The sequence below is a fragment of the Anopheles moucheti genome, chromosome 2 (genome assembly GCF_943734755.1).
Source record: "Anopheles moucheti chromosome 2, idAnoMoucSN_F20_07, whole genome shotgun sequence".
Classification (NCBI taxonomy): Eukaryota; Metazoa; Arthropoda; class Insecta; order Diptera; family Culicidae; genus Anopheles; species Anopheles moucheti.
The window spans coordinates 77,637,224-77,652,904 of NC_069140.1; the positions used below are offsets into that span (position 1 = coordinate 77,637,224).

Below are 15,681 nucleotides of genomic sequence, written 5' to 3' on the forward strand. Positions count from 1 at the left end.
ATCTCTGAAGAATGTATTCGAGCGTCGTCCAATAGAGAGCTAATTAATTGCAATTTAAGAGACTCTTGGACACCTAGGAATGAAGTCAGCTATCAGGACGAATTTGAAGTTCTCGTTAAAAACACTCTCAACAAAACAGCTCTCACAATTAATTCTGTAGATATTTCTCCATCAATATCTATTCCGAAGCGAAAACTTCCCGTGTCCTCCAAAGTCAACTTCAAACCTACTCCAATGCAACATGAGGGACGTTCAAAAGTTGTTCCAACTCTCCGATACAACCGATACTGGTTGCGGAGTGGTTTTGCTTGCCACCAAGGCATTGAACTAAGAGTAAAACCAAGAAACTGAAGGTTATCAACGTGTGTCCTACCTACTACCCATCGACACTCAAGTGGTGAATCGTAATCTTCACCTCTTTCAAACCAACCTTGGCCGTGTGTGAAGCGTAAGAAGGACGGGCAAAAGGTTTTTTGCGAAAAAAAAACAACACAATATCCCACCTACCGATGGCCACGAACCACAACGCGCTGCTTCACCTCTCTCACGAATGACGTCTTGATGATTTATGGTCGCCACTTGCCACTTACAAGAATCAAACGAAACAACACAAAAACCCCCCAAAACACAGTTGTTTAATATTGAAAGAGAAACAAAAAAAAGCTTTTATTTTCATCTTAAAATCGACGAATCTTTTGTAGCCTCGCGCGCATGACCTTTTGCGGTCACTGCACGCTGCTGGAGGGTGTGCTACTAGTGACGCGGCACAAAATCTCTTACATGCTTACTCTTCGACACGTGGGACACTTAAACCAACTTTAGCCTATAGTCTTGAAGAAAAGGGAGGGCGGGGAGGGTTGCAAAATTCGACAGCCAGGTGTGTAATCTATCCACTGCACGCGAGCCCATCACGCTCGAAGGACGAGTCCAGCTCGAAGAACTTCTCTTTGATCTCGCGCAGGGAAAAGGGATGGAAGTCGCGTTCGCGCGACGGTTGACTCTCTTTGGTGTCCCGCCGATGATCCGGACCGCGCAGGATAACATCGCGCGTATGTTTCAGCTGCTGGTGAACGCGCCGGCTTGTCGGCATCAGTTGGTGGGCCAAATCCAGCGCGGTTTCAGCATGCCGTAGCGCCATATCGAATCGACCGGTCGTGTGCGAGCGCAGATACAGGCAGTGCGCCAGATAGCCCTCGAGGACGACGGCGTGCGGGCTGAGCAGTCCGTATACGCGCCCAGTTACGTCGAGACACTCGGTGAACGCGGTGATGGCGGGCAGGATGGCATTCATGCGCAGCAGCACGAACCCGTACTGCTGAAGGACGTCCGCGTACTTGCGATGGAGACTTCCGTACACGGTGCGCGCCCGTTGCACCGCCTGGCTGATCAGCATGTTGCCAAGGTCGTGGCGCTCCTTCGCGATGCAGAACAGCGCAATCAGCTGCAGCACATCGATGACGTCACCCTGTGCCGGTGCGTCACCGTCCGCAGCGGAGGCGAGCGCACGCAGTGCCCACTGATGGCAGCGGTCGTAATCCTGCACATGGTAGTAGTAGCTGCCGAGCTGCAGGTAAGCCTTGACTAGAGGGAGGAGCGCCGCACCGGACTCGCCGGCCGGCATCTCGACGAACGCGAGCAGCCGCTGTACGGTGTGTGCTGCCCGCGAGGTCAGACAGGCACCGATCTGGGCACGCAGCAGCCTCGCCAGACACTCCATCTGCAGTGCCCGTCCCGGTGGGGGTAGTAGCGCGAGCAACTCGTTGGTGAGCGTTAGCACCTCTGCGCCACAACGGCACCAGCCCGCCTCGTACAGGTAGTCACCGAAGCGCAGCGATTCCAGCACCCGCGCCCTGATCTTCGACTGGTTCTGAGGTTCAGCTTTGTGCAACACCAGCCGCAGCTCGGTGCGCAACGTATCACAGTAGTTGTTGGCAAGGTCCCGCAGGACCGCCGGTCGGCCACGGGAATGGGCAGCCTCCCGCAGACACTTCTCCAGCGTATCGTAGTCCGGCACGTAACCGTTGAACAGCTTCATAAACACCACCGGATCGGTGAGCTCATCACGCAGCATGTCGCGCAACTCCGGATAGCGGCACATACGATCGAGGATCGGTGTTAGCAACGGTGCCGGTAGAAACTGCAGCTGCATCAACCGTTCCGCACTGTCACCGTTGTTCGTCTTCCGCAGCACACCCTCCACAAACGCACGTACGCACGATTGCTGCAGCGAGGGCGAGTTTTCCGGCACGATCCGGATGCCACTGAAGCGGGCCTTGTGCATCGTTTGAAACAGTTCCGAAATCATGATTTGTGCTTCACTTTTCGTTTACGTTTATCATGTATACACACACACACACACAGAACTCACGCACTTTATCACGTGACGTCCAACTTCCTTTTGACGCTTGAACTCAATATCGGATCGATCTATTAGTGGGATGCTGTGTCTCTTTCTTTCCACCGGGCACAATGCATCGAATGATGCGTGATTTAACTTTTACAAAACGTACGTTGCGATCGCGTGCGATCTTCAGCTCTGGGAATTCAGCGTACAACTAACCTTTTGTGCGACGCTGGTACAACGCTTTATACTGACGCGTCGTCTGGCGAGGGATCACGCTCACCCGCGACGCGATCATACCCACACACACACACCGTCCCAGGAGCGAAGTTGTTTACACGAAACGGCGGTCCAGCAGGTCCGCGATCGCCGTCGTGCTCTCGCTCTGTGCGTGTGTCCATTTGTTTGCCGGTGACGCGCCTCCGCTCTTTCCATCTCTCTCTCGCTCGTAGGCTCGATCCTGTTGCCTTCTACCTGCGCGATCGTGTAAACAACTGCAGCTCACACATACCAACGTACCGTAGCGTTGCGCTGCGACACGCACATTTTCGCTGCGGCAACGATCTCGATCAACCTCCGGCAGCGGATGTCCAGTGTAGGTGAGAGCCCACATGGATGGACAAACTCGTTTCTGCTCTTGCTTGCCGCTTTGTTTTCCGTTCTCTTTTTTTTTGTTCGCCCTCCTATCGATCGTTCGCGCTTACGCACTGTTCGCTTGCAGCGCGTGTGGGTGTGTGCGTGAGGTGTTTGTTTATTGTTGCTGCGTGGTAGAAAAGGCTCAATGTGGAATTTTTCGGACCATGCCAATCGGTAAACAAAATAATACCACATGCCGGGAGGGTCAGCGCACCGTCGCCCAGAACCGTGGCCATGACTTAGTGGCAAAAGTCACGGATGGCGTCGGAGTTGCTCGGGAAGATGTATTTAATCATTCGTTATGAAATGCAATGCGTGGACCACTGGCACTGTGTAAACAGTAGGTCTAACTTTCCTTTTCAAAAGACATTCCAGTGAAAGCGAAATCGATTTATATTTGCGTGTTTAGTTGACTGGTGCGCCTTAGCTCTGATGGCTCTTTTTCCTTCATGGATAACGCAAAATTTCCACCTTTTTAATCCATCCAAGTAACGCTAATTTTGCTTACAGTTAAAGTAAAAATCTTTTTCGAACTTTCCACGACCCAGCACCAGGTTATGACATTTTGACCGAGGTCAAAGGCACTGTAAAACGTGGTAAAATCAATATTGAGTTTCAGCAGGCCACAAAAGAGCGCAATAAAATGTCGCAGGATTCCATTGCGGACCACCGTTTTTGGGGTCACTTTCACGTAACCTCAAAAAAGCGACATTGAAAACAGCGTACCACAATCGGATCTGCTTGTGCAGCTTTCCTACGTTCGTTACGTTGAAGTTGATAATTTAAAATAAGGCAGGAAGAAGCTTTGCCATGTGCGCATTATTATGCCTGTTGATTATATGCCTGGGATTATTTATTACCCTGTAAGTTCATTCCGAAAGTAAAACTAATGAGCAAAAACGGAACTGATTTTTGTTTTTCGAACAGCAACAACGAAACAACAAACTTTGTTTACGTGTATTTTTACTGAATCATTGGTTGTTTTTTGAAGTTCCCAGGGAGAAGGAGCAGCAAAAACGATCGCTCGAAACTCAAATTGTGTGCCAAACAACGGTTGGGTCGCTTTTACTGCTACTCGCTTGTACGCTTCCATGCCTGTTCCGGTCGCGAGAAACACCCGCGCACATTATTTACTCCGTGGCAGCGTAATGCTGCGTCACGTCCAAAATGTCTCGCCAAACAAAAGGAAGGGCAAAAAAAAAGGTAAACAAACAAACGCGAATAGTGGCGAGCGAACACGCAAAAAGCGAACCAGTTTGAGCCGGTTGGTAGTTTTGTTGTCCAATTCCACCTTCCAGCTTGCCCTGTTTGAACTGTTTGGCGCCACGTGGATTCGTGTGATTAATTGATCGGAAATCGTGCTAGTGTGGCGTCTTGGGAAAAAGAACTGAATGGGGGGGGGGGGGGAGATGGAAAAAATATAAACAAAGAGACCTACAATTATCGTCGCGATCCGCACGAGCGCCAGACACAGGTGGTCGGGTTCGGTGCTTCCTCACTGGTGGCGCTAGTGTGTCGTTGATCATTTGCCTTTAATCTCGCGCCCCTGCTATCCGGTTCTTTTGATTTATGGCCATGGAGCGTGGGTTTTCCCTTCCGATAAAGTGGTCAAGATCATGATAGAATGCATGACGACACATTGCCTGGCTGTGGCATCAGCGTGAAAACAAAAACCCACTTCTAAGCCGCTGCTCGCCACGTGATAACGGAAGATGTAGTTCAAACATGGATGTTGCAACGCCAAGGGGCAAGTGCTTCCCACTGTGACAGGCGACTGAGGTGCATTTCTAACCCGGTTTCAAGCACGGAATACTACTCGATGGCATGCTGTGCGCGGTACGCGGAACGACGGGAGGCTCAGCTGTCAACCGACCTGGTCTAGGTCTCTATGTAACTGACCGGTTTCAACAGAGCCTGCACCATTTATCACGGACAAGGGCGGGGGTGATGGGGACCGGGGGGCAAGATTAGACATCACGATTTGTGCACACACACACACACGAGTGCGAGAATGAAACGATCCTATAAAACGATCAGCAGCAATTGGAGACTCGCATCGGTGACGTCATGAAGCTGCACATTCTGACATCTTTCTAGCTTAGAAGGCAAACGCATTGAAGCGTGTTTTTTTTTTCTATTGCAGGCATTGATCCACACGCGGTAACGGTAAATGAGGTGGTGAAGTGGTTCGCTTTGCAGTTTGTCGAGACTCAAGAGGTACTTCCAGCAGAGCCCGTTTGTAACGTCTTCCGCCAATTAAGCGTATACGATGGTTGCATAAAATGTGTTCCATGAGATAATTTATGGATGGAGAGGAAATCCATTAATAACTCAAAGAGGGGCTAAATTTTAAAATTAATAAAATGCATCTTAACAATTTACTTAAACCTTTCTACGAAATGATACTGTAAATAATATATGGCAACATCTTTCAGAGTCTTCGAAACTTTTTATCAATTTTCAACTGTTGTAGTAGTTTTTATGAACTTTTCCTGATCATTCTGATTTTGTATGCGTACTGCTGCAATCAAATTAATCTTTGGAAACTTTAAAGTAAATGCAAATGATCTTCGACAGCGAGAAAATCTTCTTTATCGGCACTACTACCTCTACCTACCTACCACAACTAGCAACTAAGAGGACTAGGGCTGCCATTTCTGGCTTTCTCTGACTTTTTTCACCTACTCAGTCAGTTCTACTTACAGAAGATAGGTCCAGATGAGATTTTTGTACCGGTCTAGTCCTGTAGAACTGGTCCTGTGAAGACCGACGCCGCTAGCAATACACCACCGGGCCGCCAGAATGAGAATTATATTGCAGAATAGCCAGACGAGCCCTGTTTTGGTCATCCAGACGTAAGGCTTTGTTGACAGAAGGCAAAACATAAAAAAAAACCTTATTACATCAAAACGAGATGCTTAACGCTCAAACGCTAACAACGATCAGAAGTTTCATTACGAAGAGCGACTTTAATCGGCCATACGTCATAGGACCATTTATGGGCACAGCTATTGGTGATCGCCGACTCCGATCAGATCTACTCCGGCCCCCCCATAAGATCAACCATCTTACAAGCAACTCCGCCAACTCGTTAACGATGACGCACTGCGGCGAGCAATCGAAATGACAATAGACGACACCGGCGTCTAAGAACCGCGCTCGAGACTGCGGACTGGAAGTCGCGACAACGAAGGTCAAAAGGTGCTCCGCTACACGAGTTCGCAACTTGCAGGGGATCAAACAATGACGTACTTAGTGGGGTAGCGGCGATAGATTCCGCGCGGATTATCGCTGATGGCCTTCGCCATGGCTCTGGCTCGGGCAGACAACCAGGAATTAAAAGCCGATGCTGTCAGTGTTCAGTTCGTGAGTGGAATATTAACAACGGTTGTTCTTTACCACGGAGATACCACGGTGGTTTAACAAATTTATAGACGTTGATCGGCCTCTTTTACACACGATCGTTTGTTTCTAGTGGTTGGTTTTCTTTTTTTTTTTGGCCGATGATCGTAGAGCTCTGAGTAGCTGACTGTTACTCACAGGGTGTCTCCGCCTGGGTGGCTGTAGGTATGTAATGGAGTTTATTTTATGCAAGAGATGTAAATTGAAGATCTGTGAAAGATCATCTGATCGAAGGGTCTTAACAGGCTAGACTAGGCTTCTCAACCGCGGATGCAGGACCGGTCCAAAATCCTCCGTAAATAAAATCAAAGAACGTCATAAATGGCAGACCTAGACCTCTTGAGGTTGTTGTGCTGATGCAGGAGAAAAAGGCTTCTCAACATGAAAGTCCTCGAATTGATCCTATTTTGTGGCATCTTCAGAACACTACCTCCAAATGGAAAGCCTTAGTGTACATGGTTTTATTTTAGACAACTAATCTGTAATCGTTAGCGTGTCCAATTCCACGTGGCCACCCAGCAAGGAAACTGGTTCTGGGCGCCAGCAGCAAAACAGCTAGCAATTGATAAATAAAATTACATCAGCCAATCCAGGATTTAACCGGTTCGGCCGGCAATGTAAGTTTCGGTTCGGTTAGCTTTACATTAAGCAAGGTTAGGTTTGGTACGGTAAAACCCACGATCCAATCAAACCCCCGTACCAGGGATAGGTCATGAGAGAGTGGATGATTTGCATTGTAGATCAACGGGGAGAAGAAAAAAAAGGGTGACGGTAGATTAAAAGGTTAGTTTAACTTCTAAACGAACCGCAACGATTGTGACATGCATTACAAATTGTTGACAGCTAACTACGGCCAGTATGTGTCTGTGTGTGTGATGTTGTATAGATTATTGTTTCTTTGGCGAGGTGATAGTAAATATTGCCGCTTGATTGTGACGTTTAGGATGTAGCTAATCAATGCGTTCTCCAGTGCGAGAGTGTTAATTTGCATCGGTAACAAGGTAATTATCACTGAAACAGGTTGTATCACTATACCGTCATTGACAATGTTAATGAGTCTATTAGTTAATGTCATCTTAAGATCTTTTAATTCTCTCCTAGTAAGATGTTTTTCTTTTAGCATTAAATTCTCCATTGTTATGGAACTATATTTAGCGACCCGAATGAACGACAGTTGTGATCAGAGTTCAAATCCCGGAAGGAACGGTGTTGTGCTTAATAATTCTTTCGAGAAGTGTTATTTATATGGATCTTTAGTGAAGAGTCCTTCAAATCTTTATTTATTATTCTGAAGAGACGGCCAGGTCGTATTGCTTCATACTAGTGGAAGCTTATAACTAGAGGCTTTAGAAAGCGTTTCCTTCAAACAGTGAAAGTCCTCCTCCTCCTCCAAACGCGAAAGAATCAGGAATACTCAGAGCAGATCATGCGGTGGATAAACGTACAAGATCACAGATTAAATCTTAGATAATTTATAAACCATAGAGGGTTCATCGAGGTCCAAATTGAGGTCCAAATTATTTTGTTCAAAAATTCATTAAGATTAATTAATTAATTAATTTGAATCAGATTCACCCAACACTAGTTGAGCTGATCAAAAAAGCTTCTACAGGAAAATGGAACCTGTACGATCAAATGAAAATATTCCGAATGTTCAAAATACTAAAAGACTCCTGTAATAATGTACCAATTTGTTCTGTGTGCGTATACTTTTTTGTCGCCCAACTATACCCGTGGCCTTGTGCAATTGCAATATTGTACCAATCTGAAGGTAATTGCGCATCCATTAATGACAACAAAATAAAATTTCCGGGATTGCCGCGAGACCCGGGGCTTCCTGGTTGCTTTTCCGTGTTATTTTGCAATTTTGCAATTTTGCCACGAGCCAGACGACACAAAGCAAACACTGAACGGCGGCGGGACGCGTCTAATTCTATCTGATCTGATCCAGTTTTTGGCCGAAATGGCAAATCATTGACCTTTTCGGCGGGATCCGAGAGAGTAGATAAAAGCGTAATGCGAAAAATAGGTCTACGTGCCATCAGGCATATGTGGCCCACTGCACGTCCCAAAGCACTTTGAGCACGAGCCCTCAGTCACGTAATTGATGTGTGCCAGGTAGGTTCGGGTTTTTGGCAAACCAGTTCCGGCTCGCACATCCCTCTTCCTGCTGTTTGTTTGGCCGTATTGGGTTTGGGGGCAGAAACAGCGAACGCCAAATGACGACCATTGCAAATCAATTAGCTACACACCATTGGCATACGTGATAAAGGATGCGTACCAACATTTCGTGGATCGTCCAATTTCGCTAATCTAATCAGCCGCGAACCGGGTGGACAAAACTCGTTGCCACCGTTAATAGGTGGTGCAGAGTTTGAATTTTACATACACGCACATGGGACTCGCGTATGGTCCCATTATGAATTCTACAGTTTTTTCCGACCTTACAACGTTTTTTTTTCTTGATTTTCATGTTTGTTTGTTTGTTTGTTTGTTTGTTTGACAGGCACTGCAGCATTGAATGAATGACCACGGGATAGAACCACGGCCCAGCGCTCCACGAACCGACGACAGTTTTGGAACACCGACGCCCAGCGTGATTTAATAAAGCGGCCCCCGAACCGGTACAGGACACGGTCAGCCCATTTAGTACAGCCGGACCAAGACAGCGGACACGACCAATCCCACCCGCCAAGCGAAGGTCCTCGGGCGGCAGGACACGTTGGAACGCGCGATGGCGATGGCATCCGACCATGTGCGGTATCTGATGCTGCTGTTGGTTGTCCTGCTCGGCGATGCTGGCCAAGCGGCCGATCCCGTGGGTAAGTCAATTGCTTACTTCGTTAAATATTTATCCCATCCATCCAAGTCTCTGCGGATGGAAGTTGCGTGGAGGCTGGCTGGAGCCGTAACTCCGCAATTTTCTACTTCCTGCGCGTGTGTGCTACATCCCCCTATCCCGGGAAAATCCACGCCACGCCACGGTGATGGTGAATCAATCTAAAATTAGCAATTTCCGGCCATTTCACTCGGGCAACGGTTCTCGAACAAGGCTGGAAGGCAACTGGGCCAGATCGTTACCGGTGACACTTTTCGGTGGTTGCGAGGTTCTTTGACATACTTGCACACAGTTGGGCAAAAGTTTGATGAAATCGCGATGACTTGGCCGCGGTGCGGGGGGGGGGGGGGGGGGGGGGGGGGCGTGCTGTTCCGTGAAGAGCGCCATAACAAACGGCTCACGTGAAAGTTAAGCATCGTGGGAAAAGCATCAAACACTGCGTGAGTTAATGTTCGATGGTGAATCGCGGATCTACTTCGCCACTGGTGAAAGTCCTCAACCATTAGGGACGTGTTAGACGAAGGACGTGGAGGCCTGTTTGAAACTGCCTAATTATAATCACCTTCGGACCGGCGTGATTGGTTCGCGAAAATTCACTTTAATCATAATTACATTACGCGCTTGAAATTTTCCATACAGCCGAAGGTCTTTGTAGTAGGGTTAGATTGCTGGAGCACACTTAGACCACTGTTCCAAGAATTCCTGGTGGTGGAATGATTCGTCCTTTGTGGAAAGACCGTGCGGTGATGAAATGTTTTCAGCTTTGTAGACCTTGGCTCATGTTTAGGGTAAATTCTATCAAACAGAAAGGCATAAATACCTTTCACAGGTAGATAACTGCACAGTCAAACGCCTCTGGAGGAACTCTCCAATTACCGCACTACACTGGGAAGTCTTGGGAATGGGAATCTTCCCGCGTCCCGTTTAAACTTTCTCAATTACCAAATGTTCATTTGTGTTTAGAACCATTCCTCCCACCTTCGAAGTTGTCCTTTTTTTGCGGACAAAACGGCCAGCATATCATCGTGCAAACAAGTTTCCTTTCCGCGCCATTAAAACGGGATATCATCCCTTCAAACCCCGGGAACCTGGTAGCCAATCGGCCAATCAAAAAGTCACTCGTTATGCGCTCCATCGTTCGAACCTTGGGTAAGTGATGCACGCGCGTTGGAAAAGTTTCCCAGTTTTACAACGCAATCATTAGGCGACCCTCAGGACCCTCAGGTGAACCGGGTCGGCAGGATCGCTAACGGTGCTTTACGATCGTCCGGAACTGTGCGGGAATTGCGTGTAGGAAATTAAAAAACTTTCCTCCCTAATCGAACACCGGGCTAGCTGTGGTTCACCTGGACGCGCTCGGTTGGTTCAGATTCGGCGAAACAAGAGTGGCCAGACAGCATCAGGAAGGACGTGTGACTTGTAGCGATCTGATGTTGCAATGTAACCGGAAGTTTAAGCAACACCAGTGTGGCACGCAATCGAATTGATCCAGAGCTTGTATTTTGCGGAGCAGCAAGTTTAGCTCAGACGAGATTATAATGCTCCCAACATAGATACCACGATCCGTATGTGGGTGTCATGTCATATCAAAGCAACCTGAGAAATAGCGGGCGCTTTCCAATGCACATGTGATTCGTTTCTGTGGGTATTTTTAGTTAACAACTATAATCCCACTTTAGGTGTCTCCTGTAGACATGTTAAGCTTTGCCGCTTTTTTTTTGTTGTTGCTTCCCCTCCACAGCCATCAGTGATACGTGGCATAAAAGCATGTTGACTTTGAACGTACACCCTAATTTCCTCGGAACTGTTTGGATAAATTGACCCTCGTCAGAAGCGAAATCCCAACCCAACCCAACACTGGGTCGCACTGTTGTCGACACATGTCCGACGCTGTGGGACTAACGATAGTCTTAATTGAAAGTCTAAAAGTACAGATCTTTCGATATGCCGCAACCTTAGAAAGATGTTTTGAAAGGCGTTTTTTTGTTGCCGGCATTTCATACCGTGTCATCCAAGCGACTAACCTGGCTATCGGCGCGTCCTATCAAACGTTCGTCTTTGTAGTTGCACAACGCAACAGAAAAGTTGATCGAATAAATCCTGCGCCGTTGGAAAACAATCCCCAGTGGTCGCTTTCCTTAATATACACGCCTTATACGCGTTTGCCCGGTTTATTATGAAGGGAAAACAGATTATCCGGTAGACACACACGTCCCGAGATCCCCTCCCCCCATGGAAAGGTCCCTTCGGGGAGTGCCACCGGAATCCTCTTCCGGTGTGGAATAATTCGTCCCTAAACGTGGGAAGGGAGGCTGGAGGGCACCCGGCACAAGCGGGTGAAGCTATTTATGCAAATTGGATTGTTCCTGGGTCGAACACCCTCAGGATAGTCACACTTACGGCACTCGGATCCTTCGTTATGTGGTGGTGTAAAAGATCCCTTCGGTCATATGTTAGTTGGTTTTCTTTTTTCGTTTGCGTATGTGAGAAGGTTTATGAAATAGTAATTTGTACTCGTTACTACTTGAATCTCAGCATTTGACTGGCAGCCTCCCGGTGGGATACAAAGCCCGGTGGTGGTCGATTTACAAGTGTTGGGCTCACATGTTAAGGGCGCATGTAAACTATTAAAGTGTGAGATAAAATTATCACGCCTTAAGGGAGCCAGATGCATAGTGTGGCGTTATGCAGATTAGGTTTTGGATACTTTTAAATATGTTTTACATAATTTTGTTTATGTAAATTCGGTTTCCAGTCGGTTTTTTTTTCGGGGGCCAACTGTATGCACTTGGGTAAACGATTTAAACTTATCGAACTGCTGGCTATTGTAGGCAAATGGTATAGAAAAGTGGAATAAGTGTAAAGGGAATCGTATGCAACAGAGGTGACAAATGGAAAAATTAAAGTAAGCAAGAAAGAGAAGAAAATAAGAACCAGAAAAACTGCAGCGGAGGTAGGTGCGAAGAAGAGTAGGTAACAGCAGAGGTAAATTGAACATGCACATAAGAGGAACGGCAAAGAAAGGTATCGAAATAGTTTAATGCGCTCATGCCATTTTTACGCCCGTTTTTGGATCAGTGGAAAAGTACGTAAATTTTTCCATTACTTATTGCACAGGTACGTCAATATTGACTTTTCGAAATAAATCCCCGTTGAGGTGATTTCGGGGGCGTTTTCTTGTGTTGTGACATTTAGCCCGTGTTAGCTTGCAGGTGTCGTTTGTTTTAGTTCTCCTTTTCGTAGGGGATGGGTTTAGCAATTGTAATTTCGTTAAAAACATTATGATTTTATAAACAGTTGCTAAGGTATGCGAAAAGCGAACCGAATACCTGGAAGTCTAGCATATGGATGGGAATATCCCCGGCTAGAAGTTAAGTCAACTTAAAAGGAGGTACGTGGAATCGGATAAATATTCAGAACGACCTCGATGTACTTGATGGTCATGACATCTTATTAATAGGATTATAATCATCAAATAAATTTTATAATTCATGGAAGTTTTTATCATGCGGTAGATCGAAAGAGATTTGATAAGAGTGCTCCTACAGTTCCTACAGAGCACATTTGGGGAATTCTGAAATCTGAGGGAATTCTGACATTTAAGTTTGTGGTGATCCTAAGTACGAATTAAAAAGGTCAAATCGGCATCACTGATGAAGACAAATGGAAATTTCCCAGAGTGTGTGAGAGAGAGAGAGAGAGAGAAAGAGAGAGAGCGAGAGAGAGAAAGAGAGGATCCTCTCTCTGGTATTATCAAAAGCTTACTTCGTGTACTCTGACTTGTAGTTGGAAATAGCATAAACTTCATCTTCTACAACAACTGAAGCCGACGAATTGGCAAACGTTGGAAGAAAAAAAGCTCCATGAAGCGAAAATCTTCTCACTAAAAACGACGCACTAACACTTATTTCTCTCACAATACATAACAAATGGGAACACAAACGTGGAATCGTAACAAGTCTACTTTCCTAAGGCACATTTAACATAATATAGCGGCTTGGAGGAACAAGGAACAGCGTGTACTCACACGCCTTCATATTGGCCACACAAACCTTAACCACATCCACTTGATCACCAATTCTTCGCCACCACTTTGTCAATTTTGCGGAGTATTTATCACAGTGCAACATCTTGTAGTAGACTATCTCGGCTACGCTAATATTCGCTGCTCCTGCAAACAATGAAGCAATATTATCGCCATACAATTACATGAAAATTATCAAGTTCCTAAAAAATTGCCAATCTGTTCCACTAAAACTAACCTGCAATATTAAAGGAAAGAGACGAAGAAATCCCTCAAAGTGGAATCAAAGTCCCTCTAAGCCATACAACAATAACAACTAAAGATACCAAACTTGGGATATGTTGATGTTAAAGCTGTGATTTTGTGATTCTTGAATTAGTTCTTGAATTATTCTCAACGCTGATACTACTAATTCTCTAAACAAATGAATTCTACTAGGTTTGCAGGTTTAAAGCTTTCAGTTTGTTGTTATATTTTACCGTGCTATTAGACGGTGACAATTGTCTCGGAGACTTTTTCTCCGGGACTTTTTTCCTGAGATTTCGAATAATGCGATAAAAAGTCAATATATAAAAAAACGGCTTCCCGTTTTCATAGTGTGTATGAAGTAGTTCAATTTTGGCAACCGATCTGCCGTCAATTGTTCATAAACAAAAAAAATACATCAAGATGTTTCGTGAAATTATTATTTATTTTTATTATTTATTTATTTATTTTATTTATTATTATTATGTATTTTCTTATTTATTATATTATTTTTTCGATGGCAGGATACCATCCTGCGGAATGATAATGATTATCATTCGTGATAATGATAATCGCTGTGAGGATGATGATGTAGATGATGATGGCAATGACCATCATGGTAGGTTGGTTGGTTGGTTAATAATAATATAACAAAGTTGCTTTTATTAATTTGACTACTCACTATGTTTTAAATAAAAAAAACGCCCACAACCCATCTTGTAATCAAACAAATATAAAGCCACAATGAGCGCAGAAATGTCTCGGAGAAACGCAGCCTTTTTTTTGCAGGATTGAGCTACTTTTAAAAGTCTCGGAGTAAAAGTCTCCGAGGCAATTATCACCGTTTAATTGCACGGTTAATGTATCGGCACATTAACGGTTAATGTATCGGCACGGTTAATGTATCGGGTTTCTTCTTTATCGGCACAACAGCATCAATAGTTAGTAGGTCAACCATTTGTCATTTTCTTGGACTTTATTTAAATGCAGATAGATAGTCAGTCAGTGGCGTTAGTCAGTTGGGGTTGGGCCGGTGGTATATTGATAGTGGCGCCGATCTTCACACGACAGGACCGTTCCAAAATCCTACCTGGACCAATCCCTACTACCTTCAAAAGACTGACTATCCAGCTACGAGAAATGACAGGCATTGACCTCTTGAGGTTGTTGTGCCGATAAAGATAAAAAAAAGAAGTTAATCAGTCCTGCGTACATGGGGAGGTCCGGATGGGATTTTGTAGCGGTCCTATCGTATTAAGATTGACACCGTTACGAATACACCGGAGTAATTTAATAAACCAAAACATCTACAGAATAATGCAGGAAACAGTAAAGCTTAAACTTCAATGTTCCAATACTGGTTTGTGTATTTTTGATTGATAAAAGCCAATGTAGCAGAGCCGGCTGATGAAAATCCTTCAGTTGTCTTGCCTTCTTCAACTGCGAATAGAAAGCCTCCTCCAGGCTAATTAAGCGTTCGAAGCGTTGATGGCGTTCAACATCTTGAGCGATACAACAATAAAACGTTTTATTGGTCACGGTTCGGCAAAACCCCACACCGACCCAATATTCTGACTAATCGCTCGCAAATGATCTTATCTGTTATCGCGGCTATCCGCAACACTTCCCGGGAAGAGGCGAGAATAGCAAAACCCATTACATCATCAAGCGAATCCCGTGGATTGGCGGGAAATTCAGGCTGAAGAAAAATCGTTTTCCGGTTTATCGCGCAACGAAAGCGTCTGGATGGCCCAAGTGAAAATCTTTAGCAAAGGGGGCCTTTCACTGGGCCCACAACGAATCATTGACGCCCATTGATTGGATCGTTTGATTCGTTTCCGTAATTAGAATGATTGAAAATAACAATTTTCTCTCGTTTTTGCGCCCGTGCCCCGCTTTATCCTGTTCCGGCACGGTGGCGTGTCCGCTTTTTGGGTCCGCCAGATGAAGGAAATTAGCTGTATTTTCACTTCATTTCCTGGACTTCCTGGGCTAGGCGGGGCGGGGCACCGGCTTTGGTGTATCACATCCGCCCTCTGCCCTCCATGTTTCCGGTTTTTTCGCACCCAAAGTGGATCTTCTTCATCACCACCGGAACACCAAGCGTTCCATTCGGTTGGATATTATTTATGTTCACTCATTTTTCAGTCTGTTCGGTGAGATAAGATTTAATTTGTTATGCCACTCCGACAC

The 15,681-nt window shown here is 45.7% G+C and overlaps 2 protein-coding genes across 2 annotated transcripts in view; one reads left to right on the forward strand and one right to left on the reverse strand.

Moving 5' to 3' along the window:
* Positions 1-637: 637 nt before the first annotated feature.
* Positions 638-2,543, reverse strand: LOC128310772 (amyloid protein-binding protein 2-like). Its single transcript, XM_053047488.1, has one exon. It carries the CDS (start codon positions 2,303-2,305, stop codon positions 887-889), a length of 1,419 nt encoding a protein of 472 aa, XP_052903448.1. The 5' UTR covers positions 2,306-2,543; the 3' UTR covers positions 638-886.
* Positions 2,544-9,080: 6,537 nt separating this feature from the next.
* The window catches only part of LOC128303133 (Ig-like and fibronectin type-III domain-containing protein 1), a 30,856-nt gene continuing 24,255 nt past the window's right edge, over positions 9,081-15,681 (forward strand). The window contains exon 1 of the mRNA XM_053039994.1: positions 9,081-9,201. Coding sequence (XP_052895954.1) covers positions 9,114-9,201 — 88 coding nt within the window. The 5' untranslated portion in view covers positions 9,081-9,113. The remainder of the gene's footprint in view (positions 9,202-15,681) is intronic.

Excerpts from the sequence above, each read along its gene's own strand:
- LOC128310772 (XM_053047488.1), bottom strand. The coding sequence starts at position 2,305 with ATGATTTCGGAACTGTTTCAAACGATGCACAAGGCCCGCTTCAGTGGC.